At 47.4% G+C, this 23,441-nt stretch overlaps 1 protein-coding gene across 2 annotated transcripts; it reads left to right on the top strand.

Annotated features, from left to right (window-relative positions):
• Positions 1-1,037: 1,037 nt before the first annotated feature.
• Positions 1,038-23,238, top strand: C1QTNF2 (C1q and TNF related 2). 2 transcript variants are annotated; one of them, XM_082621314.1, is made up of 4 exons: positions 1,038-1,099; positions 1,426-1,523; positions 18,237-18,489; positions 22,309-23,238. In XM_082621314.1, exons 3-4 carry the CDS (start codon positions 18,246-18,248, stop codon positions 22,920-22,922), a joined length of 858 nt encoding a protein of 285 aa, XP_082477440.1. In that variant the 5' UTR covers positions 1,038-1,099; positions 1,426-1,523; positions 18,237-18,245; the 3' UTR covers positions 22,923-23,238. The 2 variants fall into 2 exon arrangements, with proteins under 2 accessions (XP_082477440.1, XP_082477439.1); XM_082621313.1 differs by lacking the exon at positions 1,426-1,523 and having other exon boundaries at positions 1,044-1,099.
• Positions 23,239-23,441: the final 203 nt, after the last annotated feature.

Here is a 23,441-nt window from a genome sequence, read left to right as displayed (position 1 = left end):
CCTGATGCTCTGGCAGCCAAGTGAAATACTGGTAGCTAGTGGAAGAGAGCAGTGGAAGGAACAGGGAGAAGCAAAACCCAGGCCTCTGATGACTTTTCTTTCCTCTAGTGTCTGCTTGCTACCTAAACATGGTCACTCTGCCCATCTGGGAGCTGGGGTCCTCGAGCAGGCACATGTCTCTAAATGACCTGAGGCTGGGCAGACAATTAGTGAGGCCAGCGAAGCCTCATCTTCTGGGGAGGAGGGCGATGAGGGCTGGGACACAGGGGAGCCTGTCCATTATTATGTATGTGCACACTCACATTATGGACCAAATCCACACCAAGGCACGTATACATATAAACACATACAGAATGAGCCACCGCACAAACAGGTGCCACACAGCATTATGCACATATACACTGATATGAAGTTACTGCCGACTCATACACACATTTAAACGTGCACCCAACACATGTATCCAGCAACTACTGTGTACACACTGAAACTGAAGTACACTTCTGTTGCACACCAAGCTGCAAGCTTGGATATGTGCGTATATATGTGCAGACACAGCCCTGATGTATGTTTGGGCACATGCACTTATGCATGCACACACACACAAAACTAAACACGTACACACGATTCCTAATCACTCTCAAGTACACGCACATTCAGTACACAGGAAGAGGTACTCTGTTATAAGCTGTCATGCCCACAGCACAACCCCTAGATCCACAGCGAGATGAATGCTCACGTACAAGCAACACACATGCCTCTTCGACACATGCACACATACCCACACACTTGCAAACGCCTGGGTAACAATCACTCTCGTGCACAGAAAATTTCAAATGCACTGACAAGTTGTACGCACAGAGCGATGCATCGACACACTCAAGTTGTCACCGGAGCTGAAAGGTTTTTCCCAACCGATGCCCAAGAGAGCGCGCCTCGCTGCGGGCCGGCCCACGTGACCGGGCGGAGAGCTCTCCCGCCCATGACGGGATGGGAAAAGTATGCCCGGGGCGGGCGCCTGCTGGGCTGCAGCTACGGAAGGCGGGACGGCCCAGAGCTTCGTGGCTGCAGACCCGTCTGGACGTGGCCGGCGGCACTGAGGGTAAGTGTCTGCGCGGTCCGCCGAGTCCGCACCCCCGCCACCCTCCGGCAGGGATGGAAAGTGCGGGCGGGGAGGGGGGATACGCGGTGCCGGCGCGGGGAGGAGGAGGTTGGGAGGGAGGGTACTGCCAACACCCTCTCTTTGCAGGCCGGGCAGCCTTATGAATTACAACATGAATTGACATTTATTCAGCGCTTACCGTGTGCCAGGCTCTGTGCTCAGAGGTTTTATCGTTGATAGTCATAGCTCGACCATTTGTCCTGCACCTATTTTGTGCCAGGCCCTGCCAGCCCTCCACTTCAGCTCTTTCGTTTCTATGACAACAGGTTATCACCACCTGCGGAAGGGGCACCGGGCTCAGAGACGTTAATGACTTGCTCAGGTTGCACAGGTAGTTGGTGGTGGTAACGGGATTTGAAGCCTGGTAAGTCTGAGCCCAATATCCGAGCTAACAATCATGGCTGCTTATCAAGTGCATTATCTAATTGACTCTTGACAACATTTCTTTAATCAAATATATCATACAGGCAGGCAAGCTGGGATTTGCACCCAATCCTTCACAACCCTCTTCACTCTCCCTCCCCACGACTTGCCTCCAAGCCTTGTCTTATTTCCTGTGTTCTTATTTCTCCATCCCCACTGCCACTGCCCCACTCCAGGGCTGTTCCTCTCAACTAAACGGCTGCATTGGCTCCCTGCAGCCTCCCGGCCCAGGTCTCTCCCCTAAAGCCTGAATCCTTTGCACAACTTCAGTGCAATTGTCCTCTACCCTTTGACTGCAAAACTCTCCTGCGTGGAACCCTTCAAGGGCCACCTCCTTAGACGGGCCATCTCCCAGAGACCCCACCGAACCAGCAGCAATAGCAACGACAATGTCCTATGTGTGCCAATCCAAGGCTGATGCTCAGTGAGTGTTGCTCCAAGTCCTCTCTGCTCCTCCATTTCCGCCCTCCCCTCTGCACGGCTTTTCTCTGATTCATTCCGTCATCTGGTAATCATATCCAGGACGCTCACTTTCAACTGCCGCTCGGCAAACCTTCCACACTCTTCAGAACCTCACTACTATCCTTCATTCTAATACATCCAGTGCAGCACAGACTTCCTTTCTTCCCAGATGTCTGACTTCTCCCCATCCCCCAGCAGGGACACAGCCTTGACCGTCTTCCAATCCTTAAGCCTTCGGGTTACCTTTTGTTTTAAATTATACAAAACTGACAATGCTTACCCTAAAAAATTCACACGGTACGAAAAGGTGGAAAGTGAAAAGTAAAAGGTCACACACTCCTTCCCAATTCTGGGAGGTGAACCCCTTAACAAGATGCGTGTCCTTTCAGGAATTTCCCCCACAAACCTACATACACATCTCTATGTATCTGTGTCTGTCTTGTTTAAACTCAAGGAAGAATCATACTTGACATGCCCTGCTGCAACCTGCTTTTTCACTTAACAGTGTACATTGGCCATCTTGCCATATGTGCGTGTGCTTTGTTCCTGTGTATAGCGTGTCATTACACAAGTGAATTGAGATTTCTTTCACAATCTGGGGCATCTTCAGACCCACTCGGCCTCCATCAAATATTCAGCGAATTTCCTCAAGAAGTTACTTCTTTCTGTGCAAATCCCTCCATTCTTCCCTATCTTGCTATTCCCCCTCTCATCTTCACCTGCAGATCGGACACAGATGACTGGACCTTCTTTCCTACAGTCCCAGTGTCTGGTGCTTTCTACTCCTGAATGTTCATCATGGGGCAACACAGACCCTGTATATACTCACAGCTTCCTCCACTCCTTCCTCCAGGTCAGAGGCCTGCCAAGCTGGCTTTACCTCCATGAGGTGAACTCCTGCATAAGTCAGATTTCTGTTAACCAAATTCTAATCTATGGGCTTCCCTGGTGGCGCAGTGGTTGGGAGTCCACCTGCCGATGCAGGGGACACGGGTTCGTGCCCCGGTCCGGGAGGATCCCACATGCTGTGGAGCGGCTGGGCCCGTGAGCCATGGCCACTGAGCCTGCGCGTCCGGAGCCTGTGCTCTGCAATGGGAGAGGCCACAACAGTGAGAGGCCCGTGTACCGCAAAAAAAAAAAAAAAAAAAAAAAAAAAATTCTAATCTAGGTTTACTTTTGAAGGGAATTCTATGCCAAATCTTTTTTCAAGGAAATAATCTTCTTTTGGATTTGTGCGTTGCTGTAACTGGCTTACTTCTATAACACACACACGCAGCTGCCCTGTTAGTTAAGGCTTTATGTGCGTGGGTCTTGTGCCCAAGCAGAGGGGCCGTGATAGAGGGGCAGGAGCCCTGGGCCCTGAATCAACAGGCTTCGGTTACATCCCAGCTTTGACCCTGGAAAAATGACTTCACTTTTCTGAGTTCTGTATTCTCTCCTGCCAAATGGGGATGATAGCATTAGCCTCTTAGAACTGTGGGGAGAATTAAAGGAGAAAACGAACATCAGAGCTTTGAAATAAGAACACACAACATACATGCAGAACAAACACATGGAGAATACCCTCTTCCTCTAGATCATATGCCAACAAAGGCTGTGCATGATATATAAGTGAACAGGATGCATGACATTTAGGAGTGGTGAGGACTGGACACTGAAGAATATAGGTCCTGTGTATTAGTTTGCTAGGGCTGCCATAACAAAGTAACAAAGACTAGGTGGCTTCAACAACACAAATGTATTTTCTCACAGTTCTGGAAGCTAGAAGTCCATGATTAAGAGGATGGCAGATTTGGTTTCTTCTGAGGCCTCTCTCCTTGGCTTTCAGATGGCCACCTTCTGACTGTGACCTTACATGGTCATCCCTTGGTCTAGGTGTCATGTCCTAATCTCCTCTTCTTATAAATATACTAGTCATATTGGATTAGGGCCCATCCATATGACTTTGTCTGACCTTAATTACCTCTTTAAAGATCTCATATCTAAATACAGTCCCACTCTGGGGTTCTGGGGGTTAGGACTTCAATATATGAATTCTGGGGAAACACAATTCAGCCCATAACACCTTGTCCAAGAGGTAGCCAATTGGTGCCCTGCCAGAATGCTGCCAGATCCTCCACATTCTCAAGAAAAGCTGGAAATTTTTTTTTTATTTGAAGTATAACTGAGTTATGATATTAGTTTCGAATGTACAATATATTCAATATTTTTACACACTACAAAATAATCACCACAATAAGTCTAGTTACCATCTGTCACCATATAAAGTTATTACAATATTATTGACAATATTCCCTATGCTGTACATTACATTCCTGTGACTTATTTATTGTATAACTAGAAGTTTGTACCTCTCACTCTCCATCTGTTTCACCCATCTTCTCCCCTACCTCCCCTCTGGCAACCATCTGTTTGTCCTCTGTATCTATGAGTCTGCTTCTGTTTTATGTTTGTTCATTTGTTTTGTTTTTAAGATTCCACATGTAAGTGAAATCATATGGTATTTGTCTTTCTCTGTCTGACTTATTTCACTTGGCATAATACTCTCTAGGTCCATTCTAGGTCCATCCATGTTGTCACAAATGTCAAGATTTCATTCTTTTTTATGGCTGAGTGATATTCTATTATATATATCTTCTTTATCCATTCATCTATAGATGGACACTTAGGTTGCTTCCATATCTTGGCTATTGTAAATAGTGCTGCAATGAACATAAGGGTGCATGTACCTTTTCAAATTAGTGTTCTTGTCTTCTTCAGATGTGCATTTTCCCAGAAGTGCAATTTCTGGACCATATGGAATTTCTATTTTTAATTTTTTTAGGAACTTCCTTACTGTTTTCCATAGTGGCTGCACCAATTTACATTCCCACCAACAGTGCACAAGGGTTCCCTTTTCTCCACATTTTGGCCAACACTTATTTGTTGTCTTTTTGATAACTGCCATTCTGACAAGTGTGAGATGATATCGTGGTTTTGATTTGCATTTCTTTGATGATTAGTGATGTTGAGCATCTTTTCACGTGTCTGTTGGCCATCTTTATTTTTTTATTTTTTTATTTTTTTATTTTTTTTGCTGTACGCGGGCCTCTCACTGCTGTGGCCTCTCCCGTTGCGGAGCACAGGCTCCGGACACACAGGCTCCGCGGCCATGGCTCGCGGGCCCAGCCGCTCCGCGGCATGTGGGATCTTCCGGGATCGGGGCACGAACCCGTGTCCCCTGCATCGGCAGGCGGACTCTCAACCACTGCGCCACCAGGGAAGCCCTGTTGGCCATCTTTAGAAAAATGTCTATTCAGGTATTCTGTCCAATTTTTATCAGGTTTTCTTTTTTGCTGTTGAGTTGTATGAGTTCTTTGTATGTTGTGCACATTAACTGTTTATCAGATATATTGTTTGCAAATATCTTCTCCCATTCAGTAGGTTGTCTTTTCATTTTGTGGATAGTTTCCTTTGCTGTGCAGAAACTTTTTAGTTTGATGTAGTCCCATTTGTTTATTTTTACTTTTGTTGCCCTTGGCTGAGGAGGCATATTAAAAAAAATATTGCGAAGACCAATATCAAAGAGCATACTGCCTATCTTTTCTTCTAGGAGTTTTATGATTCCAAGTCTTTAATCCATTTTGAGTTTATTTTTGTACATGGTATGAGACAGTGGTCCAGTTTCCCAACATCATCTACTGAAGAGGCTGTCTTTGACCCATTGTATATTCTTGCCTCCTTTGTCATAGATTAATTGACCATACAACTGTGGGTTTATTTCTGGGCTCTCTATTCTGTTCCATTGATCTAAGTGTCTCTTTTTGTGCCAGAACCATACTGTTTTGATTATTGCAGCTTTGTAGTATTGTTTGAAATCAGGGAGCGTGATACCTTCAGCTTTGTCCCCCTTTTTCAAGATTGTTTTGTCTACTGTTTTGGGGTCTTTTGTGTTTACACACAAATTTTAGAATTATTTGTTCTAGTTCTGTGACAAATGCCATTGGTATTTTGATAGAGATTGCACTGACTCTGTAGATTGCCTTGGGTAGTATGGTCATTTTAACAATATTAATTCTTTCATCCATGAGCATGGTATATCTTTCCATCTGTTTTCTTTCATCAGTGCCTTACAGTTTTCCAAGTGCAAGCCTTTTACCTCCTTGGTTAGATTTATTCTAGGTATGTTATTTTGAAATCTTGATTTTAGCATAAAATCTCCCAAATTTTACATTGGCAACAATATCAAACGTTAAAAAAAAATACAAGAGGGCCTCCTGGTGGCGCAGTGATTGAGAGTCCGCCTGCCGATGCAGGGGACACGGGTTCGTGCCCCGGTCCGGGAGGATCCCACATGCCGCGGAGCAGCTGGGCCCGTGAGCCATGGCCGCTGAGCCTGCGCATCCGGAGCCTGTGCTCCGCAACGGGAGAGGCCACAACAGTGAGAGGCCCGCGTACCGCAAAAAAAAAAAAAAAAATACAACAAGAACAACAAAACCAGAAGCATGGTGCAGTCTATGGTTTGCATAAGGCCATTGATAAGCCAGCTGGTCACCCCTTGTCTAGGTTATAACCTCCTTGGTGGCAGGACCATCTTCCATAGTTCTCAGCCAGAGGTCCTTGCACATTGCAATCTTAACAAAAATCTGATCTCTGAATGACAAAATTCCAATTTTACATCCTTGTTTGAAGTAGGGCACACCCACAGAAATCCTGCACCTTTGCATTCATGCCACACTGTAACATCACCTCAGCTGTTACAACTGCCTCCAGTGCCATTTATCCCAAAGCTCACAACTGTTCAACTCCTCACAAGCTCACTGTTCTCACCATTTTACAGATGAGGAAACAGCAGACCCAGGTCTGCTCATTATTCCTTCTCCCATTATATCTCTCATTGTTTTCATATAGTGTAATTATACCAGAATAACACTCCTACTACTGAGTGCTTACTGTGGGCTGTTTACTGAATGATCCTATTTAATATTCACAGTTACTCTATAATGGAAGTATGAGCAATCAAATTACTCATGGAGACATTCCTAAAGACCTCAAATAATTCAAACTGGTGTAATTCAATACAGCTGAAGGATGGCAGGTATTTCTGTCTACCCATGAGAATTTCTGCTTACCTATTAGAATAGCCTTGCAAGGTTCTTGACAAACGTTCACACATAAAGTGAAACAATAAATATTTTTATACCATGCTATAATAATAAAATAATAAAATAATATAATAATAAAATAAAATAATAAAATAATAAAAAATACCATGGTATTTTTATACCAATACCAATTTGAATTTCAAATTCAAATGATTCAAATAAGACGATACGCATTGCTTTTCCCATTTCACAGACAAGAAAACTGAGGGATTAAATAACTTAAGAGGTCAAACAGCTAAAAAATGACTCTTTACCATTACTTAACCACCAGCTCAGCTCTGTGCTCTCGAAGGCTAGCGTTGTGTCAGATCTTTAGAGTTACCCTGAATGCCCATTACAGCCTGACCGGAAGTGACTCCATGGAAACCAGCAAGCCCAGGGAAGTCAAGGAAAACTTAGCTTTTTCTCCCCAACCCTTCAGAGTTCAGACTTTGTTCCTCTCCCTCAGTTCCTGGATCGTCAAGCACAGTCCTTTCTACATCTTTCCAAGGAATCATCTAGCCCCCAAATTTCCTTCCCCTGCCTTCTGTATGGCCCTGGATGCTCCTCAAGGGAGCCTGTATCAAAGAGAAAGGAGGAGCAAGGCTTGCTTTCCCTCCTGGTATAGGTAGGCCAGGTGGGACCCTCAGTATAACCAGATGGTGTGCCCTATAAAGGCAGCAACCACATCTTTTCATCTTCAGATCCCCAGTATCTGGCCTCCAAGGCAATAAGAATAAGCCATACCATTTATTAGGCAGCCTTTCCAAGCCATGGTACCAAGTACCTGCATACGTGATAGCGCATTTGGCCTCCTGTCACTTGATGAGGTAAACACTCTCCCATTGATTCACCTATTTTTGTACTGTGGAGCCTGAATGTGCCAGGTGGATTAGGGATATAGGGCCAAGCCAGACACCCGCATCCTTCCCTCAGGACGGAACGGCAGGAGTGAAGGCCAAGCCTCCCTAGGAATCGCCTCTGGTAGCAACAGACAGAAATACAACTCAAACCATCTTACCTGAGAATGGAGAATTTATTAGGAGCCTACAAGGGCCTCCACCTGAAATGCCACAGGACTCATGGAGGAGGTCAGGATGATTTTCCGTTGGTTGAACTGCTGTTGGTGACAATTTTAAACAGGTCTGAATTTTTGTATCATGTTTGGCTTTCAACATCCATCATCTTGTTTGCTTTTCAGAAGGACAAATAATAGCTAATGCTTTTATACCTCTTCCATATGGCAGGCCTTACTCTAGGAAAGTTAAATCCTCATAAAAACCTTCTAAGGTAGGTACTATTATTATTGTCCCCATTTTGGAGAGGAAGAGGATGAGGGAGAGAGGATAAGTAACTTGTAGAAGGTCCCACAGCTAGTTGGTGGGATTTCAACTCCAGCAACTCTGCTTCCATCTACTACAATAGCCACCGTGTGGCTGTCAAGCACTTAAAACGTGGCCAGTGCTGCAAGTGTGAGATACACGCTGGGCTTCGAAGACTTAGTGGTACTTAAAGAATGTAAAATGCCTCAACAATGTTTACATTGATTACATGTTGAAATGATGATATTTGAGATATACTGGGTGAAATAACATATGAAAATTAATTTCACCTGCTTCTTTTTACCTTTTTCACGTGGCAGTGAGACCGCTTAAAATGACACATGCGTCTCACATCCTCCTCCTATCGGGCAGCGCTCTGGTCGGCCACTTGGAGGTCGGCCCTCAGGAGAAGCTGGATACAGGGCTCTGAACACCCTCGGGCCTCCTCGCCCGTCTTCACACCCCACACGTCAGCTGCCTGCTTCTCTCACAGCGGTCCTTGGTCTCCAGGGCGGAAAACAGCTGTGGGCAGGTCCAAAGCTTCACGGCTTTGGCTTCAGCCGCCCGGGAGCCTGGCTCTGGCCCTCACTTAGAGGACAGCTGAAGTCCCACGTGAAGCAGCAGCCAGGGACCCAGAGGGTGGGCTCCACGCCCACCACATCACATGCCACGCGTGTTGGTGTGTAAGAGTTTCGGCGTATCTGTCAGAAGCTCGAACTCGGTGGCGGTAACGCAGGGCCCGCCAGGCTGACTTCCGCGGTGCCGTCCGAGTTCCCGCTGAGACAAACCTCGCGCGATCTTGGCTCCTGCTCCGTCATTAGGTCTTGCTTTGGCGTTGGACCTCTTTCTCTAGACTGAGCCAAAAACAGGGGCACAGGGGTGGGGGAGGAGAAAACAGCAGATCAAATATTTTCGGAGGCCTCTTGACAAGTGGGCCCCATGACTTTTAATCCTCTGTATTTAGACTCAGTGCTGGAGTGTTTCCAAATGGGCATCGGTCTCCAGCTCCCAGGAAAGGGGGCTGGTTCCGTGAGCACTGCGGGAGGAGCGGCAGCCAGACCCTTTCTCCTCCCATCAGCCTCTGTCAGCTTCTCAGAGAAGCTGTTTCCAATTTGCTTCCTGGAATTCAGGGAGGGCATGGGGTGTTTTCATCATGGAAATTTCACTCCCATCAAAGCGAATTTTCAGCGAGCTCCATCTGCGAGCAAGCGTCACCCCAATCCCATCACCAGCCCTTTCCTTTTAACTGCAAACACAGGGAGAATTGCCCGGCTGTGTCAGGCTCAGGTGTCCTCCACCTGAAACACTCCAGGGGCTCCTAGTGGGAGGTCAGGACTGCACGCAGTTAGTTCCGCTGCAGTTGGTGGCAGTTACGATTTTAAACAAGGCTCTAACTTTTGTATCATATTCTGCTTTCAACATTGGTTATCTAGTTTGATTCTCAGGAGAACTCTGTAAGGCAGATGGGGTGAGGGTTATGATCTCCATCTTACGGGTGAGAAAATGAGGCCTGGCTAGGAGGAAATGACTTTTTCCACATGACCAAGTGAGTTATAAAACCAGGCCTGGGACCCACATGTTCTGAATCCAAGACCAGTGTTCTCCTTGGGTTTCCCTCAGCAGCCAAGTGTGGTTTTGTCATCCTTTTGCTCCCTTTGCTCTTTTGTTACACAAGTGACCATTTCTTTCAAGGCCGTTGAACAGCTGTGAGTTGAGCTCTTATTGTGGGCAGGGCAGACCCCGTGCTAAGCTGTGCTCGTAACAGAGAGCAAGACAGTCAGGGCCTCTGCATTCCTGGACCTTCCACTCCAGGGGGAAGACAGACAACAGAAAGTTAATGAGCCAAGGAACAAAAAATGTATAATCACAACTCGGGCCAAGTGCTTTGGAAGGAGGACCAGAGTGGTCTGAGCAAACAGGCAGGGGTGGGCCTCTCTGAGGAGGTATTAGCCCTGAGACTTGAAACATGGGGCAGGCAGCTATCTGACAGCTTCTGAGGGAGAGGGTTACTGTGTCACATTCGGGGCTAGAAGCTTTGAATACATTATCTCATTATTCCTGGATGAACTCCGTGAGGTAGGTATACTATTATTCCCATTGGATAGTTGAGGAAACTAAGTGGCTGTGTTTCCCACAGCTCTTAGTCACTGAGTGAAACACCATCCCTACCTGTCAGTGTGTCACAACCTCATAACCAACAGGTCAAATTTATTTGAGCACAATTTATATCTTCCGGTCTCCAAGGGAGATTGTGCAGAACTCAGGCTCAGCCGCGTTGCTCAAGGCCCAGACAAGTGTCCCTGGAGTTTCCACATTCAGGTAGAGGCATTGAGAGACCCATATCCGCACTGCTGGCCCTTCTCACATCACAGTCTGAATAAAGGGCCCTTGGGAGGGACCCAGGGGTTCATGTCCTGAGAGCTAAGGGAAAGAGCAAGGAGGAGGAAGTCTCCGCCCCTGACAGGAGACCTCAGGCTGGGGCCCTTTAAGCACCTAGTGTTTCCCTAGAACACTTGTCTTTACGAATCATGAGCTACTTAACTCAGAGATGAGGAGCCCAGGGACTGGGTAAATTAAAACCAGACTGAAGAACTTCATCCCAGCTCAGCACCTCATGATTCCATTTTGAGGGTTGAACCAACTAACATTTTTTTCCCTTCAGCAGGAAGACTACCATGCAGCCTTCCCTGGTCAACTTACACCAGCAAGGACAATTTAGGAACTAAGATAGTTTTGTTAAAGGTGAAGAAGGACTAATGCTTATTTTTTTCTTATCAATTGAACAGACATTTATGGAGTACCTGCTGTATGTAAAATATTCTGCAAGCCCCCTCCCTGGAATGGGGGTAGGGGCCCTGTGCTCTAGGAGGTCAAAGGAAGGAGGGATTAGAATTGGATCGGGTTTGGGTTAGAAAAACTGGGGAAAGGAGAAAACTTCTTTGAATCCAGGGGTATCAGGGCCCTTTTGGATTTAGGCCACAGACCTGTTTTCTCTTCACCGTGAATTTTCTTCAGGGCGGAGTCTGGGTCTCAAACACGCATTAACCAAGCAAATATTTCTTGAATACCCACTATGAGCAAAGAAGTTGGAAGCCCTAGGGATATAGCTGGTGTCCCTGCTCCCAAGGGGCTTCCATTTTAATGAGAGAGGCCCAGTAAGTGGGCAAGCAGACAAATGCAGTGAATACGGGTGAGATGTAAGGGCTGGAAAGACAGGACAAGGAGCTGGGCTCTAAAGGGAGTGCTGTCTGAGAGGAAGGCCTTGGAGGAAGTGACATTTAAGCTGAAACACAATGGATAAAGAGCCAGCATGCCAAGAGGGTGGGCCCCCAGGTTGCAGGCAAAAGGGTGAAATGGAGCTTGGCCTGAAAGGGGGGGAAGTGCAGGAAGAGAGGGGAAGAACCAGGGTGAGGATGGAGGCAGGGGGGCATTTCCTTTAGGGCCACATCAAGGGTTTGCTATTTGCAGCCAGCAGCCACTGGAGTAAGACCGTCCAGGAAGTGATGTGGCTGAGTTATGTTTATAAAGGATCTCTCTGGCTTGGGCTTGGAGAATGCCAATGCAGGCAGCAAGCGACAAGGCTGGAGGCTCTTGCCAGCTCTAAGCAAGGAATGAGGTGATGGGGCTGAACAGGAGGTGCTTTGTGCACCCTGGTCTTTTGGTTCAGCCCCTGGGGACACCCCATTAATACTCCAAAGGGGCATCCCAATGGTGGGATGTCAGGGCTCAGAGGCTGCCCCCCATCGCCTTGGCTAAACCACGTGTGGGCCTCTCAAAGGACAGGAGGTTTCCTCAAGCATCAATCTCAAGTACCCTGAAGGAGAAAAAGCATCACTTTTACATTTTCTTAATCATGTATTTTATATGATATAATAAAAGATGAGACATCAAAGAAATTTCTCTGTTGCTGTGTGTGGCTTTGGCCTATGCTTCAAGGTCTCTTCTGTAATTTGGGATATTTAGGAAGAAAAATCCAAAAAACACTGACATAATGGAAAGCATTTGGGCGTTAAGGTCTGCCAAACCCAAGTTCACATATAACTTCTGCCATGAACTTGTTGTATAAACATGAGCAAATTAATCTCTCCAAGCTTCAGTTTACTCTTCTATAAAACAGGAAAAAAAAAATAGCAGAGAAAGGAACAAGGCATAGTACAATACATATAGTCTTCAGAGCCCCTCAGACACACGTTCGGATGTTGTCTCCAGTACTCGAATTGTGTGATTTGGGGTAAAATCATTTCACTTCTCAGAACCTCTGTTTCTTTTTATTTTAAATATTTTATTTATTTATTTATTTGTTTATTTACTTATTTATTTATTTTGGCTGCATTGGGTCTTAGTTGTGGCACATGGGATCATCGTTGAGGCATGCGAGATCTTTCGTTGCAGCATGCAGGCTTCTCTCTAGTCGTGGCGCGCGGGCTCCAGGGCGTGTGGGCTCGCGGTTGAGGCTCACGGGCTCAGTAGTTGTGGCGCGCAAGCTTAGCTGCCCCGCGGCATGTGGGAACCTAGTTCCCCGACCAAGGATCAAACCCACGTCCCCTGCATTGGAAGGCAGATTCTTTACCACTGGACCACCAGGGAAGTCCCCGAGCCTCTGTTTCTTCCTCTGAAAAACGGGACAATAATTTACTGCCTTCATAGGGTTTATTGTAAACTTCAAATAAAATAATTCCAATAAAGAGCTTTGCACAGTGCCTGGAAGTTTGTAAGTGTCCAGTTAAGTCAGTGTGCTTCTGCCTCAGTTTCCATGTCTGTAACCAATGAGGTTGACTTAAATGGCCTGTTGGGGCTCTCTTCAAGTTTGTCATTCTAAATTTATTTTTAAGCCCCAGCAAGAGTTCACCTGTCTGGATGCCTTGGGGCCTTGGCCCCCCTCCAAGCCCTCATCCCCAGGTTTTTCCACCACTGTGGTGTGGAGAGTAGGCTGGGAGCAGGGCTACTTGGAGCTGGTTTTTTCCGAGGTGCCCCGGAGGCAAGGAAACACTCTGCTCCCTCCCTCTAGGTTTGGAACCAGAACCTAGTCTCCCCGCCTTTATTTCCAAAACAGTTCCTGGCTGGAGCTGCTTAGGGAACCTCCAGGCTCCAGCTCTGAGAAATCCCTTCCTCCCTGCGTGTTCCAGAGCCTCCGCCCAGCCACTGGGGCCCACCCTGGGCCAGCATCCCTGAGCGGGATCACTCAGTGAGCCCCCCTCTCAGCTCACTTCCTCCTCCCTCCCTCCCTCCCTTGTCCCAAATATTCGCAGGTTGCAACTTTCCAAACTATTTCAAACCTGCTTTGAGAAGTCGGTTTCTCGTCTGGGGCCCCAGATGTGTCCCAGCTCACAAGTAACACTAAGACACTGCCCCCTCCACTAGGGAATCCACTCCCAGGTAATCTGCTCTTCAATCTTTGTTCAAAGGTGAGACTTCTTCCTGTCCCCCAGCGCAGGTGTAAGGCTGGCTGGACCACCTGCCCCCCTTCTCAGCTCACCTCTTTCCAGGCTGAAGGAACGAGGGGAAGGAGAAGTAAAGGGACAGACAGCAGGGGGATTCTTGTTTCTTGGCAGGAACAGGGCTAAGCTCCTCAGCCGGTCTGGGCCTGGCAGACACGGATGATGTCTCTTTTGTTGGAGGCCTTCTGTGGGCTCCTTGGCGGTTCCCAGGTTGAGCCCTCTGACTGTAACAACCATGAAGCGGGCCACCACACTTTTTTTTGCAGGCAAGTCCAGGCCTCACCCTCAGCTTCTGGTTTTCGGGCATCCACCCTGCATGGTATCACTGCTGGGCCCCTCACTTTCTGTCCTGGTGCCTCCAGCTCAGGCCAGCTGGGGCTGCGGAATGTCTGGCATCTTCTGTTTACCACAGAAGGTGAGAAGGCAGTCAGCCCCCTTTCTGTGCAGCTGAGAGCTCTCTCTTCCCCCTTTCATGCAGCAACAAGCCACTTTCCCACCCACCAGCTTCCAGAGGCAGGCCTCAGATTCATTTCCACGTCCCTTCCCCTACCCCACCACACAGGTTGCATTTTATTCAGTAAAATCCAAGAATGCCCAGAGTCATGGAATGAGCTCTCAAACTATTCCTTTGTCATTTCTTCACTTTGGCCTGACCTCTCGATTGAACATGCAGCCTCCCGTGTGTCCTGGTGCTCAGGTGAGAATTTCGATTTTAACACCCTCCTTCCCTGACCCACTAAGTCTTTCTTTGCACCTTCTCCCAAGGGCTAGATACCCAGAGCTAACCTGTGCCCCTATCAAGTCCCTTTCTTTACATTGCGTCACAGGCCTTCCTTGCATCCTAGCAAATGCTCTGTCCCAGGGTCCCTGGTGCTGTGGTCCTGTCTGGGGGTCTCCAAGGTTTCCATGCTTATTTGTGGAGGCTTGCTCAAAATTCTTTAATAATGGGTGTGCACTGCCACAGAAGACACTGCTCTTTGCGGAAAAGGGATATTAGAAAGGGGTATAGAGGCATGAAAAATGTACTATCACCCAGCTGAAACTGTTTTTTCTTCAATTCATCAGGATTACAGAAACTGAAAAGACAATAACTTTGTTACTGTATGATGTCGTGTTATTTAAGGCAGTATCTGGTACTAGATCATCTCTACCTAGCCAGGGACACCTCTGGGACATTTATTCTCTGAGGTCCAGAGAAGGAAAGTAACTTATCCAAAGTCACCAGGTTGGTGAGCCTTGGAGCTGGAACTAGACCAGGCCCCCGAGTGGCAGCGCAGTGCAGTGCTGCGGTCTCCCCTCTTCCCCCTGGCGGGGGAGGCCTGGTCTTCTCTCCCCTTCATCTGTTCCCAGAGTTAAAGATTTGGAGGGGTCAGGAGGAAAGGTAGAATCGCCCTGTTTCCAGAGGTGGCCCAGTGGTCTGGTCAGGCTCCCAGGCCTCAGGCAAAGCAGCATGTGAAAGGAAGGGAGGTTGAGGGCCCAGGAGGGAACTGTGAGCTCCAAGGGTGAGACCTGAGCAGTGGTCCTCCCCTACTGCCAGCGCCACGGCTGCGGGGAGCCCCCTCATGCTTGAAGGCTGTGATGAGGCAGCTGAAGGCTGTGCGGGAACGGAGAAGCCAGCAAGACTTCATATCTAGTAAGAGAGGGCCAAGTGGAGCCTGAAAGCCTCAGTCAGCATCAGAGGTGAAGGGGCTTAGAAATCATCTAGTCCAGCGGTCCTCAAAATGGGTCCATGAACCGACAGCATCAGTGTCCCTCACATACCACATAATAATGCAAATCTTCCAGCCGCAGCGCAGACCTAACGAATCACAAACTCTGGGGGTGGGACCCAGCAGTCTGAGTTTGGACAAGCCCTCCAGGTGGATCTGATGCATGCTCGAGTGTGGAAACCAACCCCTTATTTTTCAGGGGGGGAACTGAGGCCCAGAGAGGGAAAGGGGCTTGCCTAAAGTCACAAAGCCAGTTACCACTTCAGAGCTCATCCTAGAGGCAAGAAGTCGTACCTGGAATGTTCTCTCTCCTGGTTTCATTCCAGGGAGAGAGGCTGTTGGTCACAAAGTGACTGAGCCAGTTTGTTGAGAGATCTTGAACAAGTGGCTTATTTCTGCTCTGGCCCTTGGCTTCTGCATCTTCCCAGTGAGGGGCTGGGGGTAGATAATCTCTGGGCACATAACACTCTGGTCTCTGGTGTGATCATGCCCCAGCCTTAAGGACACGGTGTGAAATTAAGACATATTGAGGCTTGCAAATTGTCCCCAAAAATTACAGCACACACGCCTTTTCCAGGAAGCTATTACACCAAATGTACCACCAAAATGAGAGAGTGAAAAAATAAAATAAAATAAGACAAAGACATGGGATTCGTAAAGCAGGAGATACAACACAGGAGAGAGGCAAAGACAATCGCTATGATGGTTATAAAGGAAAATCCTGGGATGACAGCTTAGCATGTACAAAGGTTGGAAAAGGAGAATGGAGGACTCCAGGACTTAGGTCTTTAGGAAAATAACTGGAAGACGTAAATTATCTGATACATTTGATAATGTAGAAAATAGTGGCGTAGAGAACTAAGCAAATAAAATTATTAATATCTCCAGTAAGAAAAGTGTGTATAAGAAAGGAAGTATAGGGCTTCCCTGGTGGCGCAGTGGTTAAGAGTCCGCCTGCCGGGCTTCCCTGGTGGCGCAGTGGTTGAGAATCTGCCTGCCAATGCAGGAGACACGGGTTCGAGCTCTGGTCTGGGAAGATCCCACATGCCGCGGAGCGGCTGAGCCCGTGCGCCACAACTACTGAGCCTGCGCGTCTGGAGCCTGTGCTCCTCAACAAGAGAGGCTGCGATAGTGAGAGGCCCGCGCACCGCGATGAAGAGTGGCCCCCGCTCGCTGCAACTAGAGAAAGCCCTCACACAGAGACGAAGACCCAACACAGCCAAAAATAAATTAATTCATTAATTAAAAAAAAAAAAAAAAAAAAAAAAAAAAGAGTCCGCCTGCCGATGCAGGGGACACGGGTTCGTGACCCGGTTAAGAAATATCCCACATGCCGCGGAGCGGCTGGGCCCGTGAGCCATGGCCACTGAGCCTGTGCGTCCGGAGCCTGTGCTCCGCAACGGGAGAGACCATGACAGTGAGAGGCCCGCGTACTGCAAAAAAAAAAAAAAAAAAAGAAAGAAAGGAAGTATAATTATAGTACAGTGCTTAGCTTAGCAGTAAATAAGACATAATAATGCAGAGTGAATTTTGATTCAGTCAAAAATTATATCTGAACTGCATGAGGAAGAGAAAACAGGGTCCTAGAGTGATGGAAGAGGGCTGAATCCTCATCTGTCATAATAGGAATTCAAAAGGAATTGTCCAAAATTGATAAAAAGAAACCATGTAAGCATATTATCTTTTAATGTCAATAAATGCCAGAAGAAATACCCAAAAGAGTTTGGAGCGGGGCGGGGGTGGGGGTGGGGTTGAGGGGTGGGTATGAAGATCACACACAATTTTTCATTATAAGCTTTATGGTATTATTTGACTTTATAACAATGTGAGTGTATCATTTTTATTATTTTTTAACTGGGGGGGAAAAAAAAGCAGTGTAGCCTGAAGCAAAGCACACAAGCTCTGGATTTGCACAGCCTCGTTCAAATCCCAGCCTTGCCAACTGCTAACTGCCTGACTTAGTCACATTGTGAACTTCTCTGAGCCCCCATTTCCTCTCCATATCTATTCGGTAAGGATGCTGTGAGATTAAGTAATGTGTGGAAAACTGTTAGCCCAGGCCTGGTGCACAGGGAGCCCATGACAGAGGAGCTGTGCCCACGGCCCACCAGTGCTGCTCAGGCTTGGGGCACCTTCGCTCAGAGCTGACACCTCACTTCTCACCCACCAATGTGCTGCCCCAAATTCTCTGGGAGAGGCAGCCTAGTTGCAAATCACCGCCTGCAGTTGGAAGTATTGATATTTCTGTCCTTGTAACTTTCCATTCATGCCACATATTTGAATGAAACCATGGATCGTTTCTCTCCTCCCCAGCAGCTGTCACTGGGCTGTCAGTCCTGCCACTCTGGAGCGCGACAGTGTGAGGATGTGTGCCTCCCCCGCAGGAGCCCTCCCAAGTGTATTCTGAGTCCATGACTCAGCTCATCCAAATATGTCCTCAAGATGTGATGACACTGGCCAGCTACTTGTATGTGATGTGGGAGAGAGGAAGGATCAGAAATGTAACTGTGTCTCTCCCAGATGCCCTCTCCTCCTCTTCCTCCTCTTGATGCCTTTCTGATTGACCCCCAGTGAGCTCACAGCTCTCTTGCCTCCCATAGGTGACCACCATGATCCCCTGGGTGCTCTTGGCCTGTGCCCTTCCTTGTGCGGCCGACCCGCTGCTTGGTGCCTTCGCCCGCAGGGACTTCCAGAAGGGCTCCCCTCAACTCATCTGCAGCCTGCCTGGCCCCCAGGGCCCCCCGGGCCCCCCAGGATCCCCAGGAACCTCAGGAATGGTCGGAAGAATGGGCTTTCCAGGCAAAGATGGCCAGGATGGCCAGGATGGGGACCAGGGGGACAGTGGAGAGGAAGGTAAGAAGCCCAGTGCCTGTCTCTCCTGTTCCCACCTGGGGTTGACAACATCTGACACGAAAGGGGTTTGCAAAGTTATGAAAACTAATGTGAATCCCATTTCATTGTAAACCAAAATAATGTGTCTTTAAAACACAGAGCAGTGTATTCTCTGGAAAGGAACAGTGAGCATCAGATCTTCTGTTCCTGCCCCAGCTGCACCATTGATTTGCTGAGTGACTTTAAGCAAGTCTCCTGAAATATTATTCAGAACTCTTTCTGTCGCAAGCGACAGAAACCCAATTTATAGCCCCAAATGGAATTTATTGGCTCATACAACTAGAAAGTCCAAGAGCTGAGCTTCAGGAATAGCTGGGTCTAGGAGCTTAAATATTGTTGTCCAGGCTTTGCTTCTCTCTGTGTGTTGGTTTTGTTCTCACAAAGGTTGGAAGTTGGGCTTCCCTGGTGGCGCAGTGGTTGAGAGTCCACCTGCCAATGCAGGGGACATGGGTTTGTGCCCCGGTCTGGGAAGATCCCACATGCCACGGAGCAGCTGGGCCCATGAGCCATGGCCGCTGAGCCTGCGTGTCCGGAGCCTGTGCTCCACAACGAGAGAGACCACAGCCGTGACAGGCCCGCGTACCGCAAAAAAAAAAAAAAAAAAAAGGTTGGAAGTTATGAAATGCCCACTGGTGGGCTCAAGCATACCTCCTCATGGCTTGATCCACAGAGCAGTTCTCAGGATGACTGAGTCTCCTTGATCACACATGCATCCTGGACCAATCCCTTTGACTATGGAGGTGAGGTACCACCATTTGCTAGGACTGGGTCAAGTGCCCACCCCTTGGTGCGTGTGAGTGTGTGGTGAGGGCAGTTGGCCACTGTGACTGACAGCCTCCCTAGGACCATGTGAAGTAGTAAAGGGCAGTTTCCCGAAGGAAGGGGTGCCAGGCAGGCAGCAGACAAGTTGGATACTGTCTACAGGCCTTCTCATCCTTGACATTCCTTATATCTCTGAACGCTCACCCCAGTCACCAAGCACTTTTCAGTGTCAGCGGCATCCCAAAATGTACATTTGAAGCATTAGTGAAATCATAATTTTTATTTGTATGGCATTTTAACATGGACAAAGCACTTTTGAGTATGCTGCCCATTTGCTGGTACAGCAATACCATCCTATGAATGAGGTATTCTTATTATCCCCATGTTACAGATGAGGACACAAAGTCAGAATGATTAAGTTGAGAACAGCACGTCGTAGCTGCAAGAACTTAAACTTTGTAACAAACCTGGATACCAATTTTGACAAATTACCTCGCCTGTCTCCAAACCTTAGTTTCCTCTTCTCTAAAATTGGGATTATAATAGGACTTCCCTCACACGGGTGCAGTGAAGATGAAATAAAATAACATGTGAAGCACCTGTCTCAGAGTAGACATACAATAAATGGTAGTTGCCCCTTAATAGACTTGCTGAGTTCACACCACAGGCTGGTAGCAGACTCCAAATCCAGGCCCTTTCCTACCGGATCAAATTAATTCCTCCAAAAGCACCTCCTTTCCAGAAGAATAACTACAAAAATAATGATAATGGCTTTGACTTAAGGGGGGTCAGAGTATGTCAGGCACTGGACAACATAGTTCCCATTTCCTGACCACACTGGTCAATTCGGGTCTGAGCGTGTGCTCCAAGCAGAGCCAGCCAGAGTTTGCATGACATTTTATGACATGATCCATCATCCTTATGAACCCTAAGAGAAACAGGATATCTCTGCTCTTGACTTTCCCCACCTTGATTAAGAACTCTGAGGATGTAGGTTTGGGGCTGTTTTGGCTGTCTCTTCTGCCACGTATTGAGTCTCTGCTGAGCATTAAGCCAACACACCAAGGAAGGCAGTGTTGACAGATGCAGAGTCCTGACACACATAACCCAGATAAAGCTGGGTCATCCTGGGACCAGTCATAGGACAGGATAATCTCCGACCACCCTCCGCCTGACATACACATACAAACCCACCTCCAGAAAGGTCTTGACAAGTAAAAGTCAGCTTTTCCAGAAGTTTGTCAAAAAAGGAAATCAAGAAGGAAGCACACACCATAACACGTCATAAAACTTCCCAATAAGCTTCCTTATCTATTTGTCTTCCCAAAAAACTCCAATCCAAAATGACCCTGTCTTTATTCCTCCTCTTCTCACGGTCCTTTCTCCCACCTTTTATTTATTTTGATTTTTTCAAAGAACAGCTTTTTGACCTTTCTTAGTTTTATTTTTTCCCCATTCCTTTTATTTATTTTTAATTACATGTATAATACACAAATACATTTTCATTGTAATATATTCAAACAGTATAAATAAAGCAAGATTTCTTCTGAGTTCTTACCCCTCGTCATCCTCTGTTCAACCTCCAAAGGTAACCACTATTAATTGGTTAAATGTATATCCTCCCTGGCCTCTTTTATATATTTACATGTATGTATAATAATACCAAACACTTCCAGGCACTCAGCATAAGCAATCCGTTCCTGGAAACTAGATGTTCAGTGAGAAAATGCTATTTGGAAATCTATTTCCCGGTTACTTAAAATAGGAAAAATTTAAATGCATTACACGTTAACACAAAACTCTAAAGCACAGAAAAATCCCTGTATGTGTACATGTAAGGAGCCAAGTACCTTGTTAGGATGTAAAATATCTGCAACATTACCTGCTGATCACCCAGTTTGTAGGATGGTTAACGAACACTTGCTTTGTGTGCTGTGATGCTAAGACACTGCTTAGCACCTGGCCACCCCCCAGCGGCAGGCTCCCTGACTGACATCTGGCATGCTTTCCAAAACATCTACCCACAGCTCTGCCAGTCTGCCAGTTGTATCAACCATACCACCATTGTGTTTGCATGTGACTCCAGTTGTTACCCAGATACAGTTTGTTTAAAATGTTGTCTTGAGTTTGGGGGACATAAATATAAATGTTTCCCACATAATCATCAGCCAAAAAATATTGTATTGAGAGAAATGCACATTATTAGAGTATGGGTATTAAAAACCCAGAGGTGTTCTACAGGCACATATTACTGTGAAAATGTAATACTGTGAAAATATTCTGCAGGCTATACCAAGTGTATTTAGCAAGTGTTTACTATGTGCCAGTCACTTAAATGGGTATAGAAATAGCGTTGTGGTTTCCTCTGAGCAAAAAGAAGTTTCTGCCACCTGCTTGTTCCTCTTCACAGTGTAGTTTAGAGAATTTTTCAAACAGTGCCCGTAAATCTGCCTCATTTTTTAAACTCCTGCAGAGAATTGCACATAATGGATGGACCATCATTTTTCTCGTTATCTCCCTTTGGTTGGGCATTTAGTTGTTCCTAGTGTTTTGCTATTGTAAGCAATGCTACTGTAAAAACCCTTGCCCATGTGGGCAGGGATCTTGGACACTGGGCAGGGAGTTCACTAAGGTCAGTGGTTTGAAGTCAAGAGGCTTCTTGCAATTCTTGTCTCAACCTATTACCAGCAAAGCAGGGGGAAGGACTGACCTGGCAGACAAATCAGACTCTTCCTTAGAAGGCAGGGCGAGGGGAGGGCGTGAATTGTTACAAGTTATTTTTGCCCTGATCCACATGATTCTGGAAGGTATGTGTCACATTCGCATTTTCCAGATAAGAAGGGAGAAGTGCCCCTGGTTGTACCATCAGGGTTTGCACCCATTTCTATGCGACTCCACAGCCTTCATGTTCTTTCCCTTATCCAAAGGCTTGTGCTCTAAGGATGGAAAGCCCAGGCCATCGGCCTCTGCCTAGTTCTCTGAGGTCCCCTCCATAACACCAGCTGCTCTGTCTTCCAGGTTCACCTGGCCGGACAGGTAACCGGGGAAAGCCAGGACCAAAGGGCAAAGCAGGGGCCATCGGGCGGGCCGGCCCTCGCGGCCCCAAGGGGGTCAGTGGTGCCCCAGGAAAGCATGGCACACCGGGCAAGAAGGGGCCCAAGGGCAAGAAAGGGGAGCCCGGCCTCCCGGGCCCCTGCAGCTGCGGCAGTGGCCACGCCAAGTCAGCCTTCTCCGTGGCAGTGACCAAGAGCTACCCAAGGGAACGGCTGCCCATCAAGTTCGACAAGATCCTGATGAACGAGGGCGGCCACTACAACACGTCCAGCGGCAAGTTTGTCTGCGGCGTGCCAGGGATCTACTACTTCACCTACGATATCACGCTGGCCAACAAGCACCTGGCCATCGGCCTGGTGCACAACGGCCAGTACCGCATCCGGACCTTCGACGCCAACACGGGCAACCACGACGTGGCCTCAGGCTCCACCATCCTGGCTCTCAAGCAGGGTGACGAGGTCTGGCTGCAGATCTTCTACTCTGAGCAGAATGGGCTCTTCTATGACCCATACTGGACCGACAGCCTCTTCACGGGCTTCCTCATCTACGCCGACCAGGACAACCCCGATGAGGTGTAGACAGGCCAGTGCTGGGTCACCGAGGAGGGCACCAGCTCCTGAACTTGGGCTTCCAGAGCAAGACCCCTAAACTGTCTGCTGGGGACTGAAAGTCGGGAGCTTCTAACCTCTGGCCGACCTCCTCTGCCCCTCCATTCCTCCATCATTAAATCCAAGCTTTTGTATTCATCCTTCCAGCTATCCACTTGCTAGTGTTCTTAATATGTACTATGTGGCGGGCACTGTGCTACACTCCAGAAGGTACCTCAGTGAACAAGACAGACAGTGGTTCTCTCCTCATGGGGCTTACATTCTAATGGGAGAAACAATTTACAAACAAACCAACAAATAGTATAATTATTGTGGCAAGATGGAAATGCACATGCCATGGTTGAGAGTAATAGAAAGAACAGGAGACGGAGAAAAGGGTGAAATTGTTTTTTTAGATATCATCTTTTTGGGTTTACTTACATGAAGTCTACAAATCTTAAATGGACAGCTCAATGAATTTTCACATATGTATACACCTTGTCACCTCCA

The sequence above is a fragment of the Mesoplodon mirus genome (genome assembly GCF_964341445.2).
Source record: "Mesoplodon mirus genome assembly, chromosome: 5".
NCBI lineage: Eukaryota > Metazoa > Chordata > Mammalia > Artiodactyla > Ziphiidae > Mesoplodon > Mesoplodon mirus.
This window is presented reverse-complemented; position numbering and strand designations above follow the sequence as displayed.

Bases quoted from the DNA above. Each gene is read 5' to 3' on its own strand.
- C1QTNF2 (XM_082621314.1), top strand. From the start codon at position 18,246: ATGATCCCCTGGGTGCTCTTGGCCTGTGCCCTTCCTTGTGCGGCCGAC. The intron at 18,490-22,308 runs GTAAGAAGCCCA...TCTGTCTTCCAG, and splicing joins GGGGGACAGTGGAGAGGAAG to GTTCACCTGGCCGGACAGGT.